This window comes from Neodiprion lecontei, chromosome 5, assembly GCF_021901455.1.
Source record: "Neodiprion lecontei isolate iyNeoLeco1 chromosome 5, iyNeoLeco1.1, whole genome shotgun sequence".
Lineage (NCBI taxonomy): Eukaryota > Metazoa > Arthropoda > Insecta > Hymenoptera > Diprionidae > Neodiprion > Neodiprion lecontei.
This window is the reverse complement of record NC_060264.1, coordinates 30,447,254-30,471,405: the sequence shown is the minus strand read 5'-3', so window position 1 is coordinate 30,471,405 and position 24,152 is coordinate 30,447,254. Positions and strand designations below refer to the sequence as shown.

The following is a 24,152-nucleotide window of genomic DNA, read 5'->3' as shown; positions in this document are numbered from 1 at the left end:
TGAATACAAAGATTTTTCTTTATTCTTCTTATGTATACAACATTGAAAAATTCACGGCTAATCATTTTCACATTTAATGTTTCCTTGAAAAATCCTTTTGTGACTCTACTAACTTCCATTGATCGAACAGATGTTTGTTAGTACTTATTCATTCAAAATTTATCTGTTATATCATTACATTTTCAAACAAATTAAGCTGTCGTATAGCAAAATAAATCTAACAATTATTTTATAAACAAAATACTTTATTTTCCATAATTACAGAAATAATTGATTAGTCGTAGAAAATATGCGTCATCTCAACATGAAATAATTTACTTCTTGTTAATATACATAATCTAATACTCATATATCAAGGCAGTAATCATTTTACTATGGTTTTCTTTCGAAATTCTTCTTTTATCTCAACTCAACTAGTTCTAAACGAATTCACAGAAACAATAGTTGCATAGTCGGTGGTTAAACAAATCAAGGTCCTATTTGTATTTACGGAATTAGTCTGTGATGGACAAGACAGCACCCAGCAGAGAGAAATTCAGAAAAGCTGTTAGCATTTTATTGCAGATGTGAATATTTTATTGGATATCTAAGGGGGGTACGAATTCTTTTCAACTAATTAGATTAAGCCAGCTCATCAAAAAACAGTTACATGATTCACTTTACAGTTGACTTATCGGTAATAGACAAGAACAAAACTGTAGGTAACTGAGTAAGTAAATTACTTAGCACATTTGTAAAATCGATTGCTATTATTGCAAATCGTTATTGACCTTGTTGCAAAAGTAGAATGTAATACGCACCCCATACATGGAGCTAATCGTTGAAGATTACCACTTAACTATGGAACTAAAATGTGAGGAAAGTTACTGGTGACTAACCCCGCAATATTTAATTTTATGTATGTTACAACAGTCTTTTCATTCAACATTGAAATTAAATTATTAAATTCGAGCTCGTCAACATTTCATATACAATAACAACAGTTGTACGTTCTTAAAAAAAATGTTTGCCATACCTTAAATGCCCGACATGAATAAAACGTAACCTGTAATTCGCAAGTAAAAGAAAATATACAAAATTTTTCACCGCTTAGTTCTGATATCAGTTTCCCACTGATTTTTATACAACATATATAACTGCATCGCAGTTCTAGCATCTTCTACGGAACTATGCTCGCCGCTTTGTATATCAATACCGAGCAATTCTGCAGCTAGTCTTTTTAGACTCGGTGTATTCCCCATTGAAACTTTTCTAAACTGCTTATATCTTGATGTATCTCTGATCATTCTCTTGGGATGGGATAAAAACAAGACATCGGTATCGTGCTTGAGGGCGTGGCCGATGAGTAACCTTCCTTGCAATATTTCAGCCACTTCTCTTTGGACCGTCTCAAAGTTTTCCCCATTGTAAAGATCATCAGGACGAATTCCACTCACTGGTGTTCGGTAATCTTGAACCTTTTCTCGCGGCTTGACATATTTGTCGTAAACACATACTCCGTACCTATTAACTAGCGAGACCCGTGCCAACATGTTCTCAGTTCCGTTTCCAATCCCAACCATCTCACAGTCTATTGCTACTTGTTTTGTCAATTGATTCATTGTCTTGTTCTTTGCGATATTTACCTTGGATTTAGCGGTGGGGGAAAAGGTCTGAAATGAAAATTGATATATTCTGTAAAGAATTTAGGTGGTAAAGTGATAATATGGTAGGACAACGTAGTGATGTAAGCATCTTGGAAAATTAAGAAGATATTTTCCTCGCAAAGCGGGTATGTTCCCCAGTAACAAATCACAAAGACTCTGCATTTTAAAGTACGTGGATTTAGAAAAAAATCTGGTAGTACGTTTATGAGATCGTTCAGACTAGATTAAAAAACAAACTGATTTTCGGATATAGTTACCGAGGCAGGTGTGGATGCAGTACATTCTACATGACTGTAGTTCCTCCTCTGCCTCGGAAAAGTTTTTGCATGAGCATTATTGGTCCTAATTTTTTTTTCATCGGATCCCGAGTCTTTTATGAGATCTTTAAATTTTTCCCAATTTGTTGTTGGGGTACCATGTGCTGGCCCGTTGCTCGGTTTCTGGTTAGGTTTCATTCGTTTTTCGATATTTCTAGACTCGCTGCTGGTCGAAAATGACTTTTTGTTGTTGGCTGCTGATTCTTCGGTGTTTCTTTTAGTTCTGGTTATACTCTGCTGATCTTTCATCATCTTCGATAACATATCACGGCACAAAATTAATAACGCGACAACAATAATTACCGGTAGAAAGGTAGCCGCCTCTACCATGTCTCCCTTCTCTCAACTTTGCACTCTTGGCAGATCGCTAGTTGTATATCAGTACGATCAGTACAAATGCATGGTATTTCAAAATAATGGCACATAACCATAACAGCCACTCTTTTCTCAGGAATTCGCCACTGATCGAGGTTATTTCTCAAGGTTTTTTTTCGTGACCACTCGGTCGATCGTCAATGCTCTACGTTACCTACGGACACCGAGGCATCACTGAGTAGTAGTCGCCCATCTCATTAATACGTACTCCGCGTTTCAGGGTAATCCTAGAAGCTGCAGGATTGTTGTCTGTGCCGTTGTCGTTTCGATCTGTTTACTACGCTAGTTTGTATTTTGCAAGCTTGAAGTTATTGCTTATTGTCATCGACTTCCGACGACGAATTAAGAAATCTACCATACTAAGAAAATCACAGGTGAACAAAGTCTACACGTACAATTTCAATCATTCAGTAGAACAGTAATTGAATTCCTAAATCAAATCAATCGTTTTGTACGCCGGCAACACAAAGAACAGTAGACTAGTTTGGTACTTCATTTTTTCCCGCCAGATGACGAGGATAGCTTCTTATCAACTATTGCGTAATCTGATGCTTGACATGGTTAATCAGAATAGCTTTTTTGCTTTTCTAGACCGTGGCTCACGCACGACGTCTCAACAAAGAACACAATAGAGAATAAATTCTCGAAAATAAATTAAACATGTTCACATGCATCAGTCGGGTCACAGCTCTACCAATTCTGCGTATCTCACATGCTCAATGTTAGGCTTATTCTTTATTTATCTATTATAATAATGCTTTTTCTAATTTGTTCTGTGTTTTTTCCTCATAAATCATTAATTGCATTGCGTTCTGGCCTTTTTAAAAATACTTGCATTTTATATGAATTTGTGAATCTCTGAAAAATATCCATCCACTCCACAACAATAACAGCAATATGTTTTCAGGTATGAGTGGAAATCAAGATTTCAAAAATGCTACATCCGTTTATGATTTCACTGTCAAATCCATCAAAGGAGAAGATGTGCCGTTATCCAAGTATGTTTAACAAAGTTTTTAAGAGCGTTTCACAAAACTTGATTTGAAGCAACATATGATGAGACGAAAGTATTAATGGTGCTTCAATGGTTATTTTAGGTACAAGGGTCATGTTCTTCTCATTGTAAATGTCGCCTCAAAATGCGGCTTGACGTCATCAAATTACAAGGAACTAAATGAGCTACATGACAAATACGCTGAAACAAAAGGTCAAGATTGTGATTCTATTGACATATTTTACTTAATATCCAATAAGTAATTTATAACATTTTGTTCTTTTACAGGACTGCGCATCCTTGCGTTTCCCTGCAATCAGTTTGGAAAGCAAGAACCAGGCACTAGTGAACAAATTTGCAGTTTCGCTGAACGCCGAAATGTAGGAAAATATTTTTGAATCTTATAACGATTTCATGATACAGTTCACCTGTCCAAATTTCATTTAAATTGATGAAATCGGAAGACATTATGTGCTCTAAAAACTGTCATAATCAATGTTTTTTTCATTCTTATTTTTGTAGGTAAAGTTCGACTTGTTTGAGAAAATCGATGTCAACGGAGAAAATGCCCACCCACTCTGGGAATACTTGAAGCAAGAGCAAGGTGGTATCATGGGCAGCTTTATCAAATGGAATTTCACCAAATTCATCGTTGACAAGGACGGTAAAGTTGTCGAACGACATGGTCCAAAGGATCCGCCCAGCAAATTCGCGTCAAACCTCGAGAAATATTTCTAATTTACTTTCTTTTTTTTTTTTCTTAATCCTTTTAACAGTGTGGTATAGATTTTAAGTCATCTGCTACGCGTGGTAACAGTACTGAGCTACGGGTAATCTCATTGTTCGTCTAATCCTAAATTTATTTTACGTAATCGACATTTTTCAAATAATTATCCCCCGCCGGTATGATTATTGTCTGATATCTCGTTTAAATACCGAAAGAAATATCCTGCGATAAGTCAAAATGATTATATAAGCATCATACGCCTTGCATACACTTATTTCCAGACTCTTTCAAGTCATCGCCATTTTTCATTAATTCAGTTTAATGCCACGTGCTGTAAAAGGTCCATGTCTTTTTCTTATACGATTCTACGAATGGTTGCATGCTTTTGTAACTTCATTTTTTATGTATGATCGAGTATATTTTTGAGAATAAAACTTCGGTAGAATACTAGATCATTATGTAAGTGCATTCGACATAGCTCAAGTGGTTGGTTGACAGTACCGTGTCTGCTTTTTCGGATAAAACAAACTCGAGCGGTTACGCTCATTTTGAACGGCAAGGTGTCTGGTTGTATGCAACCAGAAATTTAGTCGCGTCATACTAGATTCCGTATGAAGTAGGCGGAACTCGCAATTCTATCTGCACACGTAACTAAATTTTTAATGTTCTTAATTTTAATTTTAGAACAATTTCATACTTGTAAAATCGATAACTCAAGTTGTATTAAGAAGTAAAAAATGTTCCCAATTGAAATTTTAATAATAGGACGTAATGAGCGTTGTAGTACGTTGCATATCTCTGCAGCTGCATGAATTTGTTCATGGGTCAAGTGCAGCTGAGATCTTCGCCAAGCTCTCCAAGATACGTAGTTGCGAATCCATCGCTGTCGACGCAGAACGGATATCCGTTGCTGTATTGCTCCGACGAATAACTGCCGTCGGTGTCGCACGTAAGACTGAAAGTCAGCCCCGCTTCGTCATATATCACATAATCCCTCGCACAGTCTGGAAAAATATATCCGTAAAATAATGTTAAAAAATTTGCACAGTTTCAATTCTCAATTAATTACACAGTTTCGATGCTATGCGGATGCACTTCTTTGAATTGAATTACTCACTGCAATCAACTGTTAGAATGTTGCTGAGTTCCGTCTGATACGATTCTATCTGCGTGTTGTTTTTCCACGTGCAAAGAATTCTGAAATTAAAATATATTTTCATTTTTTACTTTCTGAAGAAGAAGGAAGAAGTGATTCGAGAAGAAACGGCACTTTTCAATTACTAACTGTGAGCTTGAAATTTTGTAATTTCCGTAGCTGCCGTCTCCTTCACAATTTACGGCGTCAATGTGCGTGTAGTAACGACCGTGTGTTTCTAATTTCTTGAGAACTCTAGCACGTGCAACCATCGCACTCTCGCACTTGCGAAGATATTGAGACCCAACCAGGGTCGTATTGTCTACAAATTGAAAAATTATTATTACTTAACATTTTGCATCTGAAGAATGATCTCCGCAATGCATAATAATGTAATACACTACTAAAGTCTTAGGATTTAACCTACGACTATTGGGTTATTGGCCGTTGAAGCAGTTCTTATTAGTACTCGAGCTCAGACTTACGATAATAAATCAAAGAATTTGTTGTATTCTACGAATTTTGTGAAACATAAATAATACATCCATCAAGCTTACAGCATGGAAGATATGTCATCATCGACTCTGGATAGGCCCTTTCCGTCGGTTTGCCAGTCGTGGCTTCAACGCACCAGCACAACCCGTTATCACATTGCAGTTCCTCGTAGTTACCTTCGCTTGAACAGTGCAAAGAGACGTCTTTTCTACCGGCAATTTCGAGGGCCTCCCTGCGTCGGCTACAAGCTGTAAAGGATGCAGAATCGGAAAATTTTTAAATTAGGCAAATCAAATTGCAGTGGGCACTTGTTGAGGAAATAATTTCGTGTGTGAACGCTTACCGCAAGTCATGTTTTCAGCAGATGCCCACCATGCCCAACCGAACAACCTCGTGCCCGTTGCATTGTAGCAAAAACATCTACAACGTAATATTTTAGATTTTTATTTCTGGTGTCATAATGTCTTCAAGTAACGTGCGTGAATTTCTTCTCGATTAAAATTTTTTATACATCATGCGAGCATGTTCACCCGTCTTTTCATGTGTGTTTTACGTACATAAGGTACCCGTTTCTATGATGGCCGAGTGAGTCTGCGAATGCGCATGCGCAGAGTACTGAAAAGACTACTTTTAAATCCTAGGAGTTAAAAGTGGTCATTTCTGTACTGCACGCATGCGCTGTCGTGAATAAATTTGATATTACGCGACCCTAACCTTAATATCATGAAAAAACGCGTAACATACTCTTCCTACATAAAGTATCGTGTGCAACAAGGAGGCAACGATCTTTTCGCCTTCGGACCATATGCGTGCTCACTTACGACTCATATCGTAAACTCACGCTTGGCCCGAAAAGACCGAGTTTGCTTCCTAGTTACACAATATACTATTTTAATTGGTACGCCTTAGTTCTTCACTTTGTCGTAAAAAGGCGATTGAAAATGATTCACCTGCCGTTAAGTGTTTCCCCCTTGCATTGCACGGGTTGCCAATAATTATCGTCGGTACAGTTTGGTGTCCATAAATTATCTCCAGATTCATACTCAGAGCAGGTTCCTGCGGAAAGAAAATCACTTCGAATAATGACGCCCAAATTTCCTCATACTTGACCATTCGATAGATATGAAAACCCACCGTTTTGTCCGCATACGAAGCTCGTGTGGTATCCAATGAATATCAAAGCGAAGGCAAGGTACAGGAAACCGAATTTATAAAAATTCGACATCCTCGGTGCTTCTCAGAGACGGTAAATGAAGCTTTGGTGGTTTTTTGCAATTAGTAACTGGCATAATAATCACGCTTGGACATTCATGTTTACTTTCACAGCAGGCACTCGCTATAACTGACCATCGAAATAATTGATATAACGCGTGAATCTGAAACGATAAGCAAGTGCTCCTATCTTAACCAGATGACGAATTGATTATCCGTATACGATACCGCCTATTGAACGACTTATCTCTTCATCTGCAAGTTTTGCGACGCAGTGCTGGCTAACAATAGCTTATGATTAACTAGTATTAGGAACTTGACCATTAATTGTGCAGCAAAAAATTGGTGTGATCGAACGGGATAAATTATAGAAATGATGGAATATTCCGGAAAAGGGTTAAAATTTTTTAAGACGATTATTATTTCTACAAATATTGGGCATTTCGGAGTTGTTATGTAAGTGCCTACGAAAAAATTATATACTTCAATACACGGCTTCTTTTTTGAACGTCAAATTGATATGGCGAGAAAGACAGAAAAACTGCGATTGTCCCGTATTTTCAAGATATGTTTTATTATAATTTACATACCGATTAATCAAGTACAGCTAGGAAGGTTCATATTATTGCATTATACTTTGAGTTAATTATTATAATATATGTATATATGTATATGTATATATTTTATTGCACTTCGGTATTACATATTATGAATTATTTTTCTTTTTCAATACAAATACCTCGCAGTTTGCAGACTCTAATTGCTGAATCGAATTTCACAAACTGTATTACGTGCCTACATATATTTACAAAGTTTGCACCGCATACGGATGGGTACAAAAATGCTATGTAAAAAATCGTACTTATATCACACGGTTTCTTTCATTTTATTTTGTGCGTAATAGTGTATATCAATTAACGTTTATAACATGATATAATTATGCAATGAGACCACGACGGTCAACATCTAGAAGATATAGCTTCAGTTTATTAAACACGACAACTCGGAATATTAAGTGATAATGTCGAATCTAAGAAACCCACTTAGAGTCCTCTGACAATTATTGTTTCTGTTTCATTTTGCGGAAAAACAGAATCAACTGACTTCAAACACCCTTTCAAATTGGCTTACGAAACGTAGAATCTTTTTTCAGTGATATTATATGCGATTTATCGCCGTGTGGTAAAAATTCTGATCCTATCTTCAGCACACCTACCGACCCAGTAATGAGTATCCGATATTGCGCAGATGAACAACGTCAATCCCGCGTGGTTTGAGACAGTTTTCCACTATAATTGAACGGTGCTAGGCAATGTAGTGAAACAAATCTTGCACTCCCCCCATTTTAAGATTTATAGTTTCGAACGAGTCTTACATCCACAAGTGAATCAGAATATAGGTGTTTAAAATTGGAACGATTTTTCTTTACCTTTGGTAAGAAACCCAGATTTGACTATCCACATCGGGATTTCTCAGAACATTACACTCTCTCAACTTGAACCTGATCATTGGAGCCATTCAATTAATGGAACTTCTTGTTACAGCAGCCATAAAGTATTTCTCGAACAAATACTGCCTGGTTCAAGCCTAAATATCTAGACTAATTAGTACTCGTCGTACCCCTGCCAAGGTGCTTGTGGATGTCCAGGTGCAAATACGGCACCCGGTGGTGGCCGAGGAAAGGTGGCACGAGCTCTGGCTATTGACGGTGGTACAGGATAGGAGCTGGAGCCTTGAGAAGATGAAGATTTCACTTGAACTACGGGTTCAGCTGGCCTGGTTAGCAGGTAGTTCCTCTGGGAGGATTGCAGGTTCGTATCTCTCTCCAGTTGTCGGTGAAGCGGCAGGACGAATCCGCTGGGAAGGTTTGACTCCTTGTTCAAAGTCGGCGGCAGCGCGTCGTTCAACGCGACGTCGTACTCGCTCTCCGGGATGTCTTGGAGCTGGTTTTCAACGTCGTCCGGATTACGCGACTGCAACGTTACCGAGCTATCTTGCCTTGGAGGTGCGTTGAATTGTTCTCCATCGTTCCTCGACGCGGGAAATCGCTGGTCGAATTGTCGATGTGCGAATTCCTCCTCGTCCTGGGACCGCGGCGAGTCCTTTTCGTCGGTTATTGAGTCATCTTTCTGAAGTCTTCGACTCTGCGGCCTCGTCGCAATCCCAGCTTCGATCGGTAGATCTTCCCCTTGCCGCTGTCTGACGTCGCTCTGAATTGTTCTGTAGGCGTCGTAGGGCTGTCTTCTTGGGCTGTAATCCCTATCCCCTGTGGTACCGAAAATCGTCTCATCGCCCGTGTTTAACCTCGATGACCTGGCGCCACTGCTCGAAGAATGTTCTCGAGAAATGGGCTGATTCTGAGCCGAGTCAAAGTCACTCGTTTGCCTCGAACTAGACTTGACCTCGTCTGATCGTGGCTCCACTCTCAATCCAACTTGCTTTAAACCTCTGGGGTTTGGGTTGCCGCCTCTCGATGGCAGGAAGGGCCTTTTAACAACGCGTAGTGTTGTCCTTGGCGAGGATACCGGAACCTCCTCAGGTTCGTCGTAATATTCGGATAAAGTTCCCGAGGAGTAATCGATCGCCAATGGACTCTCAGAGCTCGCCTCTTCGTACTTATAATTTCCACGTAATCCGGTCAACGGTGGACGCGCCGAAGGTTCTTCGGAGGCTAACTGCGGCTCGTGGTCTGGGCTAGGATAGCTCTGGTCGTTGGTCTTATCACGATAATTTTTGTTCCTTGACGGTGGCTCCAATTCTTCGTCCTCTTCGTCCTGTACGACGCTTTCGCCGTCGTCACGTTCTTGATTTATGAAAGTTTGTTGCGATGTGTCAATCGTTTTTTCCATCCTTTGACTGTAGAAGTTGGGCTTCTTCACAGGTTCACTCTGTACTATCGGTGGCTCTCGTTCGCGAGCTGAGAATTTCGGTCGAATGTAATCATCGTCCCTGCTTGACGGACGATTGCTCAACGGTACAATCGGTCTCTCTGATCTGATCGGGTACTGGGCAGCCGGTCTTTCCGTTGTTGATGGACTAATTGACCCCCGATCACCCACGGTTCTGTCTCTCTCGTATCCATATGGTCTGACTCCTCTTTCATAATGCCTGTCTCTCTGCCGGTCCGGTCGTTTCCTGCTACTCACTTCATCCCCCTCTTCCTCTTCCTCGTCTTGGTATCGAGGCCTGACATGGAAGGTAAAAAACATAGCTTACAAGCTATAGAGCTGGCACTAATCGTAAGAAAATTGCAATCATGAATCCTGTGAGTCGAGTGAGTGAGTGAGTGAGTGAGAAGAAACTGCGAGACGTGAATAACGGTGGAAAGTGATAGAGAAATTGAATTCCGAATTTCCGAAGATCTTGGAGGATGGTCAGAACGTCGGAGGGATCCTGTAAGATTTCACAAGAATTGGACAGATTTCGTCTACCTCCGACTGTAATTTATTCAAGAATTTAACCTTCGAGATTTGATGATGCTCCATTAAAACTTTATCAGGTTTTTCGAGGTTGATTATTTCGTGATATATCAAGCTGAATTTCAAGAGCCCTAGGCGCCGATGCATTTTGCTCGGATCGTATTTACGGGCCAACGGTCGAAAGATGTGTGAAGTGTGGTAAAGGAATAATATGCTACAATTACTGTCCTCTGTAGGGAATTGTGGTTGTGGCAATTGTTTTGTGTACATTACCTTACCTATAGGTAGGCTCCCTATCACGATCTCGATCACGGTCTCTTTCTCTCTCTCTGTCTCTAGTTTCTCTTGAGTCATAAGTTTCCTTGTCTCTGTAAGCCGGCCTCCTTCGGCCCGGTCTTCGGGGTCTAGTTTCCTCCAAATCATCGTCTACGTAGTCATCATCCACCGGATCAGGCCTTCTCCGTGTTTCATCTGAAAATAATTGATAAAAGTAAATACTGACATGGGCATACCAAAAAAATGTGAAAACTCGCTGCTTCGGTATATGTAATCACCATTAGGCACGGGGGCGGCGGCGGGTGCGGCAGAAACGTTGTATGCGTATTTATTTTTTTCGGATACCGGCACAGGCCTTCGTATCTTGGGCGGTGCTCGCGGTCTTGCGTAAACTGAACTACTTGGCGCAGCAGGTTTGACCAGACCATCGGTACCCCCCGTTGCAACGGGAGCTGGATCTGATTTATCGTCGTAGTCGTTTCTATACCTAAAATGTGATAACGATCGGTAGAATTAAATTGCGGTAAGTTGCGTATCTATGTATATTAAGTGTTAAAGTGAGAGTCAATTCTATGTTGTATCAAATGAGTATCAAGGCGTTGCGTTGTGACGTCAGAGGCGGGGAAACTTTATTCCAATTCCTGGTCATTTTATTCTTAAAAAAAAATTGAACACAAAGATTTTATACTCGTGCCAGGACTATAAAATCAGCCAACGTATATATGCTTACTGATTGAAAGACTGAGTTATAGAAAACGTAGGTTAAAGTTGCGAGATGGGCTGTTTATTGTATCGCTGCGGCCATTTTTTCTCCAACTCCCCCCTCCCCTCCCTTATTCTGTTGGAGTGTTTGCGGGAGATTGAAATTAAAATTATGATTGTGATTAATTCGCGAAATTATCCCTATTACGCTCTTACCTTTTATCAGCATTGTATGTTCGTCGATCATCCGAATCTCTGGATGAATCCCTAGTCCTGACATCGATTGTCTCTTTCCGTCGGTCTTCGGCCGCTGCACCTCTCCCATCGGGATAACTCGTCGTCTCCGGATCGCGTGCCCTGTCCCTAGGCAAAGGTCGGGTATCTTCGTCGTATTGGTCTACGGGTCTAGCCCTGATTGGTGGTTCCCTGCGGTTGGGTCTGGACGCGGGTATCTTTTCGCGATCCCTCTGATCCCGGTCGTCGTAGACCGGTCGACGATCGCTGGAATCTCGGGGTCCGTATCCCGCGGGATTATCCCTGTCCCTCTCTCTTTCCCTGTGTCTGATGCTGCGGTCTCTCTCCGGGTCTCTGTAGTCCCGATCCCGGTCTCTATCCGACACGTAGTCACGGTCGTCGTATTGGTACCCGTCCCTCCTGTCGTAGCCTCGTCCTCTGGTCCGCTCGTACGCCTCGTCGTAGTAATCATCGTCGTATACGTAATCGTAGGCGGGCCTCCTCCTCCAGGGTCGTCTTCGTCGTGTTGGGTCCCTGAGGAGGGGTCTTCCCACGGGAACTTGCGGGGCTGCGGGAACCGGGGGAGCTATTGTTGTAGTCGTGGTCGTCGAGGTCGTCGTCGTCGTCGCCGCTTGATAGAGAGCGTCGTTGCGGTGCCAGTATTTTTTAGAATTTGCACAATCCACCTCCGACGCGAAGTGGCATATGAAGGTCTTCTGGTCGAAGGCGGTGAAGTTTGCGCATAGAAAATCGTATCGGGTACCGAAGAGACAGTGATGGTATACCTGCACAGACGGATCGGGGTGTTGGTTTAAATATGATAACGATTAATGTAGTAGTCTGATACGATACTTTGGCATATAAAATTATCAAAATTTCGATCAAACCTCATTAGAATGGCAAATAAAATGAGTTAATTGATATTTAAAACGGATTTCGTCATACCTGACATTTGTGCTGTATGCTCGCGTAAAAGCCATCGTGCAGTCCGTCGCATTTAAAATCAATTTCCTCGGTGGGCACGGTGCTGTAGAATGGATACGAACTGAGATTGTAACCATTCAATTCCCGCGGTAGATTAGGATCCCAGATATAGTCTATTTGAGGGATACCCGTCAATGTGTGACCCGTTGTTGCGTTAACATCAGTCTGCACTGTAGTTGCCTGTATAAAATCGTAAGTGAACCGTGTTACACGCACCTACGTATATGTATACATAACCAAAAGCATTTCACTGTTTCTCATTAAGGTATTTCGGAGCACTCTAAGATCTTATCGAGAAATTCTTCTATCGAAATGCAGTGAAAGAAGGACTTAGAACTGACTAACCACAGGCTCTTCCGGTTCTGGTTCCTCCGTCGTAGTGGTCGTAGAAGATGTGGCAATCTTAAACTTTGGTCGAGTTGGTTTCAAAGCAGTTGTCCATACTGCCGTGAGCAGAAGCCCTAAAAGTGAGTAGAAGAAAAACACATCAAAAACCGTCATTGTCTCGATAGAACCGACGCAAAAATGGGGGCAGCGCATATAAAAACTGATATGGTGATGAGCTTACCGTAAATCAGAAGCAGGACGCGAATCTTTTCTCTCATGATGGCTCAACTGGAATTGAAAAAAGAACAGAAAGTGTACATCAGAAATGTGTGGATGTAGGTGAAATCAATTTTGGATACAGATCAGACTGTTTCATCTTCCTATCGCGTGACTTATGCAGAGTCAGTATAATACACTTCCACTGACAGCTGGTAGCTGGTAGCAGGGATCATTGACACCGATCCAGTGTCCAAAGTTGAACCTTGTCTGAACCGTTAGCGGTCGACTGTGACGATTCACAATAAGGAATGAATTGTACAGTTGCATGCCTGGCATAGCGGCTGAGTCTCACTCAACTTGAAGATACCTCAACCGAGAGTTTTTGCCCGGTACCCCTCATGCATCGCTTAGCAACAAATCCCGCAAGAAGTGAAAATACATTGTCATTTACATAATCCGGCTCAAAACTTTGTTCGCATTCGCACAGTGCTGACATGTAACTGCGGATGGTAATTACGGGGGGGAAGTGGAACCTCTGATGCAAAAGCAGCAACTATGGTACCTGATCAAAATTTTTTAATTGAACCCTATAAGTTCACTTTTATTCATGAAAGCAAATAAAATTCAGTCGCGTTTCAATTTCGGGTCCGTGGATTATTATTATTATCTTTATTGATGGTAAGCACGGGGTAATTAATGGATTAATACATTACCACCGACCGTCAAATAAAATCGTTTCAGAGTTATCGTTTGGCTTCTGATTCTAATTGCTTTTCAGTAATTATTTACAACATCGCTGACGCTGCGGTTTCCCCGATAACCTTAAGTAAGCTAATATCGTTCACGTGTATCTCCGACATTCGATGGCATATGGATGTGCAATTTAAACTTCACATATATCGTTGGCAAGTCGTATAATCGGTTGACCTTTTCGGTAGAACTCTCTTGAGGAGAGTTTCATCACCGATGTCTCAGAGTTTGTATTCCGAGCTAAAGATCGGTGCCAGATTCACCGCTCAAGCAGCTCGTTTCGATGTCAAGGGTTCAACCATCAACGTATGGTTGTTACATTTCGCGGTTTTCTACACACCACAAATAAAGGCATGGTTATTTCCAAGTGAAATTCAGACGCTTTGCCCAAGGAAAAATCGTCGAGAATATTGTTATCGATCCACTATTTAAGTCTATAGGTGAGTACAGATGGATAAACCACGCGGGATGGTTCAGTTATATCCTCGGTTATATCATAAAAACCGCAATACCGATACTTAGACTTAATTGGAATTTCTTTAACGTATAGAATAATACGTGCAGATCGACAATAACGTGGGTAGCTGATGTATAATCATGTGGCGTGGTCGCAGACAGAGACCTTCTTCAACTTCGACCAAAGTAGATAATAATATATACAGCATAGGTGTACCTGTATGCATTGACGTAAATTTAGTATCCATATAGTGAAAGTGTTTCCGCGCTAAGGCTGCTATAACAACTTGTCACGGTATTCGGTCTGAACTACGACGTTTGTGGTCGGCGTTAAACTCGATCGCGAAAAAATTGCCTACCCACACTATCAATCCGTGTTAACGAAATTGTTCTCCGCCATATAACCGATCCCCTCGGTCGTTACACAATTCTTGCGATTAATTACGACCCGGCACAGGTTTTATTCTGCATACGGACAAGTATACTATCAGGAAATTACTTGAAGTAATTGATAAAAATTGGTAATTTGCCGTGCAGAAGTTATGCGAACCTCGGTGTGAAATAACAAAGCTAATCACCAACTTGGTCAAACTTACCAAAGGCAAATATATTTGATAAGCGAATTTAAACATTGTATAAAATCACTCTCGATTCATCTAGCTATATTAGTGCATAAATAATTTATCATTAGTTACAATTTCACCTGTCCAAAAACTGTGAAATTAGTGCCAAGAGGATTGATTTGTATACTTCGTACGGCGTGTACAACGTACATGGCTTGCTTATATCGTCCGCTATTAAGTTTCGTTTTGGGAATTGACTTTCGCTCCAGTTGCATCACATTATAACGCGTATAACTATATTATGAGAAAAGTTTACCACAGGATATGATCGATGATCGATAACGTTTGAAAAAAAACTTCCGATTCAAAGATCGTACACCATGTGCACGGTGATCATGCTTGGAAACGACGTATATTTCGTTCAGGTTATGCTATACTTATGTTATATTTGTCAAGGTCGAACGTAAGTCGAAAGAAAGGTGGTTCTCGGTATAATATAGCTCAGCTGCCTGTAAATGTCAGGTACGCTGTATAATAATATAACAATATGCTGCAGGTACTTATATAGTTGCAGGTACATAGAAATATCGCAATACCGATTTACGCGTTCACGGTTGAAAGGATTATTGTTCGATTTTCATTCTGCCTCCAGTTTTGTACAATGAATCACGACTTTCGGGGAGTTGATCTTTGTTCGGAAAACTGGTATGTCACTGAGAACCTCAGAAGATGGTATGACCGTTAAGGTGAACCAAGGGGGGAAAAATAAAAGGACAAACTACACGGTTCGAGCACTGCGTTAATTTAATCTTGTTGGTATAGGAATTCCATGGTCACACGTATCCTACCTTTGTCCACGCTGGAGATGTAAAGAAAAAAGAAAGAAAAAAAAGAAGAAAACATTAACGAGCGAAAGGTAAAGGAGACAAAGTTGAGCGAAAAATATGTGAATTAAATTTATGCGGTACAATGCACTCTGAAAAAAGCCGAAACCACAGGTATCCTGAAATGGATTCAAAATGGTGGACAATACTGCTGCAGCAGATACGTGAAACGAATTTTTATCCGTCGAATAATTCTTGCGCAGCAATACACATATTTTTATTATACCCTGCGCGGCATTCCTATACATATTCTATAGTATGGTAAGGAAACTGGATTTTCTGGTATAGTGAACAAAGAGGTAATTATCGTGAATACATTACGGTCTTCATTTCCGATAAATATAATCGGCGACTATGACGTCTAAAGTGTTATCAGATATTACAATGATATTGTAATATTAGAGTGGTGATAATTAATATTTGTTAACGTATGTCGATCGCTATTCACGGCTGTAACTCACCATGGAAATCCGATCGACACGTACATATGGGTTATGTGTTTGCGAAAGTAAAATCGGTTTTAGATATTGCGTAAGGTGGGTGTCCCTGATTGGAGACAGAAGTCTCGACCGCCGCTTCGGGGTTTCGGCATATCGATAGTTGATGTGAAAAATGTCATCGATCCAAAGACCGTTATAAACGAGAAGACGGAAACGAACGATACCGTTCCGAATCGTCATTACACGGTAAAGAGTTTTATATAAACGGATAAATTTCACCAGTTCAAATTCGTTGTCGGATTTGCGGGGCGCAATTGCATACGTTCACAAAGTATAATGTATGTAAGTATATCTATAGACATGTGACGCAGAGTAACATACGAGTATAATAAGTATGTTAGTATATTGCAAAAGTAGAGAGGGATTTTCTCTCGCAACCTCTTGTAACACCTCGGAACTCTCGACACTTAGCGACGTTAAATAATTATAACCACATCACTACGGAGGCTCGAAAAATCCCGCAACAGCTGGGCGACGATGAACGTTAATTAAACTTTTGTTTATTCTGCAAAATTTCACTGAATAATCTCGGCGTTTGACGGATGACGGAGTTCGCGATAAGGGCCAGTCATCCGTTCGTTCATAACTCTATCTTCTAAAGAGAAATTTTTCTCCTCGTAAAAAAACTTAGGTACCTGCCATACGAAACTAATACAATTTTTGATCGTCATCACTACAATCGGCAGCGTTTCACCTGAGCTACCGTGCGGCTCTCAATCGAAAGTGAGCCGTTTCGACTGCGGACCTGTTAAATTTATTCGGTAATTTCTACGTGCCGATTTCGATTATATGCGAAACGCCGTAATCGCTTGGTTCGCGATTGATGTTAAATCTAACATGAATATATTACGGGAAAGAAAAAATGACGGCGTTAAATTTTGATAATGAAATTTCACCGAACCTTGTCCTCGTCCAGCGTTGAAATCCACTATTCCGCCATTAGTTTCCTTGCTTCACATCCAGCGTAAGTATATGTGTTATATGCACTTGAGACTTTTCCTGTATATTGTAGTATGCGCGAGTTTGCGATTGGTCTCTTTAATTCGGCACGAATGAGAAAGGCTGGTGTCTACGGTATTTAACGTATATCGTATAATCGAGCGAGTAACGCGGTGGGTACGTGCAGTGCGTGATTGAAACAACTGTTTACCGATAATAAAAAGAAAAGGAAAGTAATACCGGTGGGAATTTGAATAAATTAACGATTTCCTGAATGGTATTTTTCGGAATCAATCTCGGGTCACGCGAATCTAACGCGGCGATATTTTTTTTCAGAATTTTTCTACAGGTCTGATGTACGATTAGAACGTCGAGGTTCGGTACCAGCCAAAGACTACCAGGCTGAAGTGGAAATTCCTGGAGTCGCGACTACCATCGTACAGAAAGCTTTCTCGTTCAGCTGAGTGGGGAACCGAACGGCATGGGCGCAGAAAGTACCTTCTTGGAATATTATACGTTCGGCATTAAACAAGCGTTTCAAAACCACGAACAAAGGCGTCGAAAAACCTTGACGACAAGATATATGAGCATTGACACGCGATTGGCCGGTTAATTCCAGGGTTACTTCTAATCATGCTGGATTAATTACTCTGCTTCTAATGTCCGTCGTCGACCCCGTACGAAACGAGGAAAACACGATATCACATCTGCATACCTCTTAGGAATAGACGAGCGATAATAAAAAAATCGTTCGGTATAAAAAAAGGGATAAATGAGATGTATCGATTTCATCGAATCGTTTGGATGTATTTATTATACCAGTCTTTATATACTTAAAAGACAAAAAAAAATCACCCAAAGCTGTCGTGGGACCTTGAACTATTGATATAATGTTCTTTCAAAGAAGACAACTTTTAAAAGAACCTTGAGGTATATTTGCAATTGAAGGAATCAAGAGATGAGAAACAGCAATTAGAATACTCATAGAGATGTGCGGTGAATGTATCTAAGATTCTGTGAGCTGTTGACTTTTCATCATATATGTAGGCAGGTGTGCTTGTGAAACTTCGACGAAATCTTAAATCAGATGGTTTTAACGGTGATATATATATATATATATAAACTCGATAAATCGAGTGATTTGTAATATATAAGCCTCGCATTTAACCACAATCACGCGAAGGCCGTACGTAAGAATAAAATCCCATATAACAAAATTTGGAAAGGAGGCGTGACTGTTTTAAATGCTAATTAATGCATTTATAATTTCTTAAAGTTGAAAAATACGCGTCATTAATTTTTATTACACCCTAGAGTTAAAATATATACAGCACTATATACAAAACACGCAATTCCTAATGAGTGCTACACCGACATTTGAATTTGAATAAATTCAAAATATTGCCACTGTAAAAGTATGGCGCTTCTTTCTATGATGATGAAACTTTGAAACACCTACCTTACCCAGCAGGTGAGTATTACATCTTTTACAGCGAGCCGATCGACGTCGAAGAATGAGAAACCTTCTCGTTATCGCCAGAGAGTGGCCGATACCGTTCAGAATTTGTTTTAAAAAGTCGGTAACGTAGACCAGGTACCTCAAGAACTGTATTCAGGATACTTGTTAGATTCATTTCGGTAGGTATATAAATAAATTTATTCATTTTTATACATGTAATATAAGATACGTAACTTAACACTAGTCATCGTGTTTGAACAGGCGTAAAGGTACAAGAAATAATTTATATGGTACTACATGTGTAATAGTATAACAACAGATGGGTGATGGAATACTAAAAACATAAGATACGGCTAGAAAGGTACATACATACATTGGACAGGCCTTCAGATTTGCTAAATTTTATCCGTGCCTTCTGAGCCTCAGTTTCATACAATAATAATACGAACCGTCATTCGCCAAATCATTGGCCGAACAATTCTTAAGCTTTGATTGGGCAAAAAGACCAACAACCATCGCATTCTCGAAATTAGTCAGATTTGTTTAACGAGGCAAACGGTCAAATCATAAACACCCTGACCAGTGAATTTTGGGTTACATAGAATAAGTCATCTCTGCAGGGTTGGGGGATTTCGCTTCTTTACACTTTCCTGTATTAGGAAAAGTTCTTACTCGGTTAACGAAACTAAAGATTACTACTGCTGTATTAAACGTATATGGTTTATAGTCACTGGCATCAATCGCACTGTGTTTAATCATTAAAATAACCAAACCCAAGATTCCCTCTGATTTTGGGTTTGAGGAAAGATCCACGGTGCATGTGAAATTAAAGCTGAATGTCTCTATACGGACGTAGAGTGCGTATCTCATTATACGAGTGAAAAGTTTCGGTTAGATACGTTGCAACGTCGAGTAAAAGAACTAGGTACGTTAAAAGTTGAAGAAGACAAAAAAAAATCTTGAAGCGAGCTTGATTCACGCTTCGGAGTCTATCGTGAGTGCAGCTTCGATTTCTTCGGGGCTTCTGAGGTCAATTGCGAACCTCTTCTTTATGTTACCAGCAGTCTCCTCAGCCTTGCCCTGCGCCTTAACGTTTGTACTGTAAATTTGAAACGCAGTTGCGAGCGCATAGGTGAGCTGTCTCGCGTGGTGTCGTGACTCGCAAACAAATCCGTGACATTCGAACGGTGAAATTCCCTGATTCTGCCCGACGTCCCTGACGACTATCATCGAAAATACCCTCGTGTAAACGAGGTCTTGAACACCGTACGAAATCGTGTCGATTGAAAATTTCTTCGATATACCAGCGTCGTGGCGTTTCTTACCGAGCGGTAAAAGCGCGACTCCGTCCTTGCTCACGATCAGTTTGATGAACGGGAGTATAGTTCCGGCCGGTAAGGCTCTCGCTGCTGTAACCATGTTGTCGACTGGTCTCCGGGTGTGCTTTATGCCCCAGAGGCCTCTCGCGTCGTGGGACCCAAGATATTTGACTTGAAATGTTTGGGGCAGTTCGCCGGACGCCTCGAGTCCTCGATTTTCCAGCGCCATCTTCGTCAGCTCTTGACTTAACTTGCTCTCAGCCTTGCTCGAAGAGTTCGAGTCCCTCCTCTCGGCGTTCGTGTCCTGATCGCCCTTCTTTCCGGCAAAATGAACCCGATTCGGACTCGACGATGTTTTCACTTTCAGATGATACTCGACCACGTTCGGGATGCTCGGAGGTTCACGACCGACTGACAACTCGCCCATTACACCTTTAGCCCTGGGCTCACTTCCTGTTTCCGGCGTTGCACCACCGCTTCCTTCCCTCGACACCAACGCGCTATCGCCCTCATTTACCTTCGCCGAATCGTCACGGTCATCTGCACCTGTGCCCCGGTCATCCGAGCCTTGTTCAGTCCCCGCAGACGTGACCAAAACGTTCTGCAGAACCTTTAGGTCCCTTTTCGTGTACCCAAAATCTTCCTCCTCCATGACTGATTGGACAGATTTCCTCACCTGTTGGCGAAGTAATTCGTCAAGAATGTCACGAAGACAATGATACGTGCAGATTAATGTTGATAATATGATAATGCTCTGAATAATCAGTGAAAAGGCGATGTGTACAGAGCGATATTTGTAAGACTAAAGAGTCCCGCTGACGCTACTACATTTAATCGATCATCTTCGGTATACCGCGAGAAAGTGAGACTTGGCGTTAATTGCATTTGTATATATACACTGTGTAGACACACGTACCTTGGAGGAGGAATAAAACGAGGTTGTTACAAGTACCGTATCATAGAACAGAACTACACGGGATGAGAATTGAACAGTGTTTCGTGTCAGTGCGACAATATTACTAAGGCGAGATATCAGTTATCGCCAAATCGTTAACTGATAGATAACAATTGCCAGATTATCGGTTTGCTCACACAAGGCGGGGATATCTTACCGCTTTGTAAACTTTGCCATTCGCTATTGGGGAGGGGGACTTGGAAACATTTTTTCGTAATGCCGAAACACGCGGCTCACAGATTTCAGATCCAGAAAATACCGGTCCTTACGTTTCTGGTATTACAGTGGTCTAAAGAACACGGAAAGATGATTGAACTATAATTGTTAAATGCATTCGAATGCGTTTGCGGCCTTGATAACGTCACGTGGATTATTAACAATTATCAAAGATGAGCACGTCAGTAACGATATGATTATAGTGTCATAGTCTTTATAAAACAAATATGTACACACAACAATTGCTGAACGGGAGTAGGTACCTACAATCAGACAAATCTAGCTCCTCTCCGCGTATTTACAGCTCCGATTGTGTCCATACTCCTCGCAGCGATAAGTATTACAGCGGGCAACAAAAACGTCAAAGATTAATGAGCACAGCAAACACATCTTCATATTTCGTTGTTTGTTCAAGAAATTAACAGGAAAGAAAGTTTGTTACAAGTCACATACGCAAAGAACCTTGGAGATGGGAATACGAGCTGCACGTGGCCACGCGTGTATGAACCGTTATTATCTCTTTCATCAGCTGGAAGCTGCGAATATCTGACATTGAACCGTAAAGATATCATCCCCCTTTTCTGGTTCCTCCAACTTTCCTTATTCTCTGAGCTAAACCTGCATGACGATCCCCGTTTCTTCCATTCGAAGAAGCCAAGAGGCACGCGAAACCGATTCGGTCCCCACCGCGGTGACCTAACGGTCCTTTATTCTTTCTCGTTCCTACAACTAAACAGCTGTTGCGTCAACCACAGACCGCACGGATCATCTTCTATACCTGTTCGTGACTCGGCACCTGTTATACTGCGAGTCCCAAGTCACCTGCGAACGCGTAGCCAGACTGGTTATGTAGCTATATACCAAGTCGACTTGTGCGTGCTCATGTGGAAGGATTACGTATGCCATTGCCTGCGTGTAAATACAAACAGTAGGTAGATATATGGATGTTTAGTCACCGGAAGTTTGGGCTGGATATCACTTGTAAAGTATGGTGTGACCAACGCAATCAAATTAAAATACCAGAGAATGTACTGCCAGAATCGGTTCACTTGGACGCATTGCATCTTGTATGGGCAGGTAATCATGGTTACTCTGAATATTTTCGAAGCGCTGTGTTGATCTGTGTGATCTGATTTTATTGTCAACTTGTTATTGGTACCGCAAAGAATCGAAAAAAGAACGACGAATAGAACTATGAAAAGTTTGAAATAGTACTGATGATCGTTGGTGTGTAAAAAGGTGCAAGTAACTGTTCACTTACCGCTATATTCAATTTCAGACAGGGAGTATTTGACTGGATGAGTTCTTCCACTGTACAGGAGAATGCACGCGATTGCAAGCGATCTTCATTCGAGCAGCTCGCTCAAGTATAATTTTTCAAAGCCAGCCACCGCTGATCGCCACTCGCCGCTAGGCACCGGTCAATTGTTACCGGTTCTGCTAGACCGCGTTGTGTCGTCCGGTTTGTAACCTTCCTCTCCGACAGATTGTGAAGGGTGTACTGTACATCGCCTGCTCGTTCGCCACATGCAATGCGCATTAACAATACAAAATAATACATACCTATAGGTATATAACATTCCGACTAACAATATAACATCGGCGGTAATATTGCCGGCCGGAAACGGAAGTTTACGACAAAACATTCTCGCTGATGAGCAGAGGAGCGTGATGCGTGGATATCCATCTTGCATACTCGATATCCGTACGTAGTCGAACCTCGTACCGATATTCACCGTCCTATCCGTTCTTCAGGATATTTGTAGAGGTTTTTCTTAGGCGCACCTGATAATTGATGGTATGGGAATGATTGCTGATTGGTTGCAAAATTTTTTTGTTTTTGTTTTTTATCTACACTACCTACTGAAAGAATGCACGCACTGTGATTGCCGATAGCGCTCTTATGCCTCTTGCATAATTCTGTACTAGTGTTCGGATGCGATTCAAACCTAATGGTACAACATAATGCCGCAGGGTAAATAAAGCAGAGTTGTGAAGTGACGGTGATCGATATGTGTTATAATCCCCGAATGACACTGTAATCCACTAGAACAAAACGTGAATGCACTTGTTACGGACTCCCTCTCCACCTAGTCGTGAGCCTCAAGTCGTAAATCACTTTTGGTTTCCAGAGAGGTACCGTTTGCTTAACGATATAGCATCATGTACACGTGCATGAACGGCAAGAAGCAGCGTATAATATTGTTATAGATGAACGTATGTAGGCACATCAATACTGCGGTACTTCGTTGGATATTTACTTTTTTTAAAGTTACAAACATCGTCATCGTCACCAGGGGATTTACCGAAGTTTACATATCGGGATAGGTCCATGCGAACACCTTTTCTCGAAACTAAAAAGCAGTACACTTTCAATGTTTGTCAGACGAAAAGTTGGTTACAAAGAACCTGCTGTTTTTTTTGTAAATTTGGAGAAACCCATTCGCCAAAATGCTCGAAGGTCCACTACTTTGGGCTGACTAATGCTAATTAGACAAATTTCAAAGAAACCGAAGGTTCCGCTGTTTTTAATTTTATCGTACCAGAACTTCCGTATAAATTCTTGAAGCTTCTGAATAGTGCTCAACGCCTTTTTGCGAATATGGGGCGCAGTTCGAATTGTCTGGCCCTTTTATAACAACCGGGTTACAGAGAGTACGTGACACATTGGCGTTGAAATTATTACTGATACATTACACGCGTACGGCGCGGTCTACAATTTTAAATACTCTTATGTACCCAGGCTGACCAAATAAGGTGATACTATTGTGGGGTTTGATTATTCGAGCACGATAATGAAGGTCAGTGGATAGAGTGAAAGAGAATAAATCAAACTCAAAAACACGGTTAAATTGCAACCATCCATCCGTGAAGTATTACGCGTGACAAATTTCAAATGGAGTATGATTCTTTTGGCACCCACAATCCGTTACACAATTTGTGCGCATTCCAGACCATTTAGTCAAATGTGATTCTTAAGTCGGAGAAATTTTTCAAACGAATTATTATCAGAAATTTATCTCTCGAAGTGGGCAAGCAGCGCATAATA

General features: G+C 41.0%; 5 protein-coding genes across 14 annotated transcripts; 1 reads left to right on the top strand and 4 right to left on the bottom strand.

Annotated features, from left to right (window-relative positions):
- Positions 1–227: 227 nt before the first annotated feature.
- Positions 228–2,456, bottom strand: LOC107228083 (RNA exonuclease 4). 2 transcript variants are annotated; one of them, XM_015669435.2, is made up of 2 exons: positions 2,267–2,456; positions 228–1,652 (listed from the first exon to the last, which is right to left on the bottom strand). In XM_015669435.2, exons 1-2 carry the CDS (start codon positions 2,291–2,293, stop codon positions 1,083–1,085), a joined length of 597 nt encoding a protein of 198 aa, XP_015524921.1. In that variant the 5' UTR covers positions 2,294–2,456; the 3' UTR covers positions 228–1,082. The 2 variants fall into 2 exon arrangements, with proteins under 2 accessions (XP_015524921.1, XP_015524920.1); XM_015669434.2 differs by having other exon boundaries at positions 1,904–2,455.
- A 93-nt stretch (positions 2,457–2,549) lies between these two features.
- LOC107228112 (probable phospholipid hydroperoxide glutathione peroxidase) lies at positions 2,550–4,509 on the top strand. Of its 2 annotated transcripts, XM_046739935.1 has the most exons (6): positions 2,550–2,712; positions 2,930–3,059; positions 3,246–3,336; positions 3,436–3,545; positions 3,621–3,712; positions 3,855–4,509. In XM_046739935.1, the coding sequence occupies exons 2-6, from the start codon at positions 2,999–3,001 to the stop codon at positions 4,068–4,070; spliced, it is 570 nt and encodes a 189-aa protein (XP_046595891.1). In that variant the 5' UTR covers positions 2,550–2,712; positions 2,930–2,998; the 3' UTR covers positions 4,071–4,509. The 2 variants fall into 2 exon arrangements, with proteins under 2 accessions (XP_046595891.1, XP_015524966.1); XM_015669480.2 differs by lacking the exon at positions 2,930–3,059 and having other exon boundaries at positions 2,551–2,712.
- Positions 4,010–7,064, bottom strand: LOC107228111. Its single transcript, XM_015669477.2, has 7 exons — positions 6,824–7,064; positions 6,640–6,745; positions 6,033–6,109; positions 5,752–5,937; positions 5,345–5,516; positions 5,177–5,256; positions 4,010–5,063 (listed from the first exon to the last, which is right to left on the bottom strand). The coding sequence occupies exons 1-7, from the start codon at positions 6,912–6,914 to the stop codon at positions 4,885–4,887; spliced, it is 891 nt and encodes a 296-aa protein (XP_015524963.1). The 5' UTR covers positions 6,915–7,064; the 3' UTR covers positions 4,010–4,884.
- A 392-nt stretch (positions 7,065–7,456) lies between these two features.
- LOC107228103 (zinc finger CCCH domain-containing protein 13) lies at positions 7,457–17,535 on the bottom strand. 2 transcript variants are annotated; one of them, XM_015669469.2, is made up of 8 exons: positions 17,117–17,535; positions 13,085–13,131; positions 12,862–12,977; positions 12,478–12,696; positions 11,515–12,317; positions 10,875–11,083; positions 10,599–10,791; positions 7,457–10,087 (listed from the first exon to the last, which is right to left on the bottom strand). In XM_015669469.2, the coding sequence occupies exons 2-8, from the start codon at positions 13,119–13,121 to the stop codon at positions 8,506–8,508; spliced, it is 3,159 nt and encodes a 1,052-aa protein (XP_015524955.1). In that variant the 5' UTR covers positions 13,122–13,131; positions 17,117–17,535; the 3' UTR covers positions 7,457–8,505. The 2 variants fall into 2 exon arrangements, with proteins under 2 accessions (XP_015524955.1, XP_046595865.1); XM_046739909.1 differs by lacking the exon at positions 17,117–17,535 and adding an exon at positions 16,851–16,869.
- A 1,252-nt stretch (positions 17,536–18,787) lies between these two features.
- LOC107228085 lies at positions 18,788–24,139 on the bottom strand. 7 transcript variants are annotated; one of them, XM_046740137.1, is made up of 3 exons: positions 22,365–24,139; positions 21,882–22,012; positions 18,788–20,608 (listed from the first exon to the last, which is right to left on the bottom strand). In XM_046740137.1, exon 3 carries the CDS (start codon positions 20,582–20,584, stop codon positions 19,589–19,591), a length of 996 nt encoding a protein of 331 aa, XP_046596093.1. In that variant the 5' UTR covers positions 20,585–20,608; positions 21,882–22,012; positions 22,365–24,139; the 3' UTR covers positions 18,788–19,588. The 7 variants fall into 7 exon arrangements, with proteins under 7 accessions (XP_046596093.1, XP_046596091.1, XP_046596092.1 ...); XM_046740135.1 differs by lacking the exon at positions 21,882–22,012 and having other exon boundaries at positions 22,365–22,888; positions 22,968–24,137; XM_046740136.1 differs by lacking the exons at positions 21,882–22,012; positions 22,365–24,139 and adding exons at positions 20,849–21,176; positions 21,371–21,546.
- Positions 24,140–24,152: the final 13 nt, after the last annotated feature.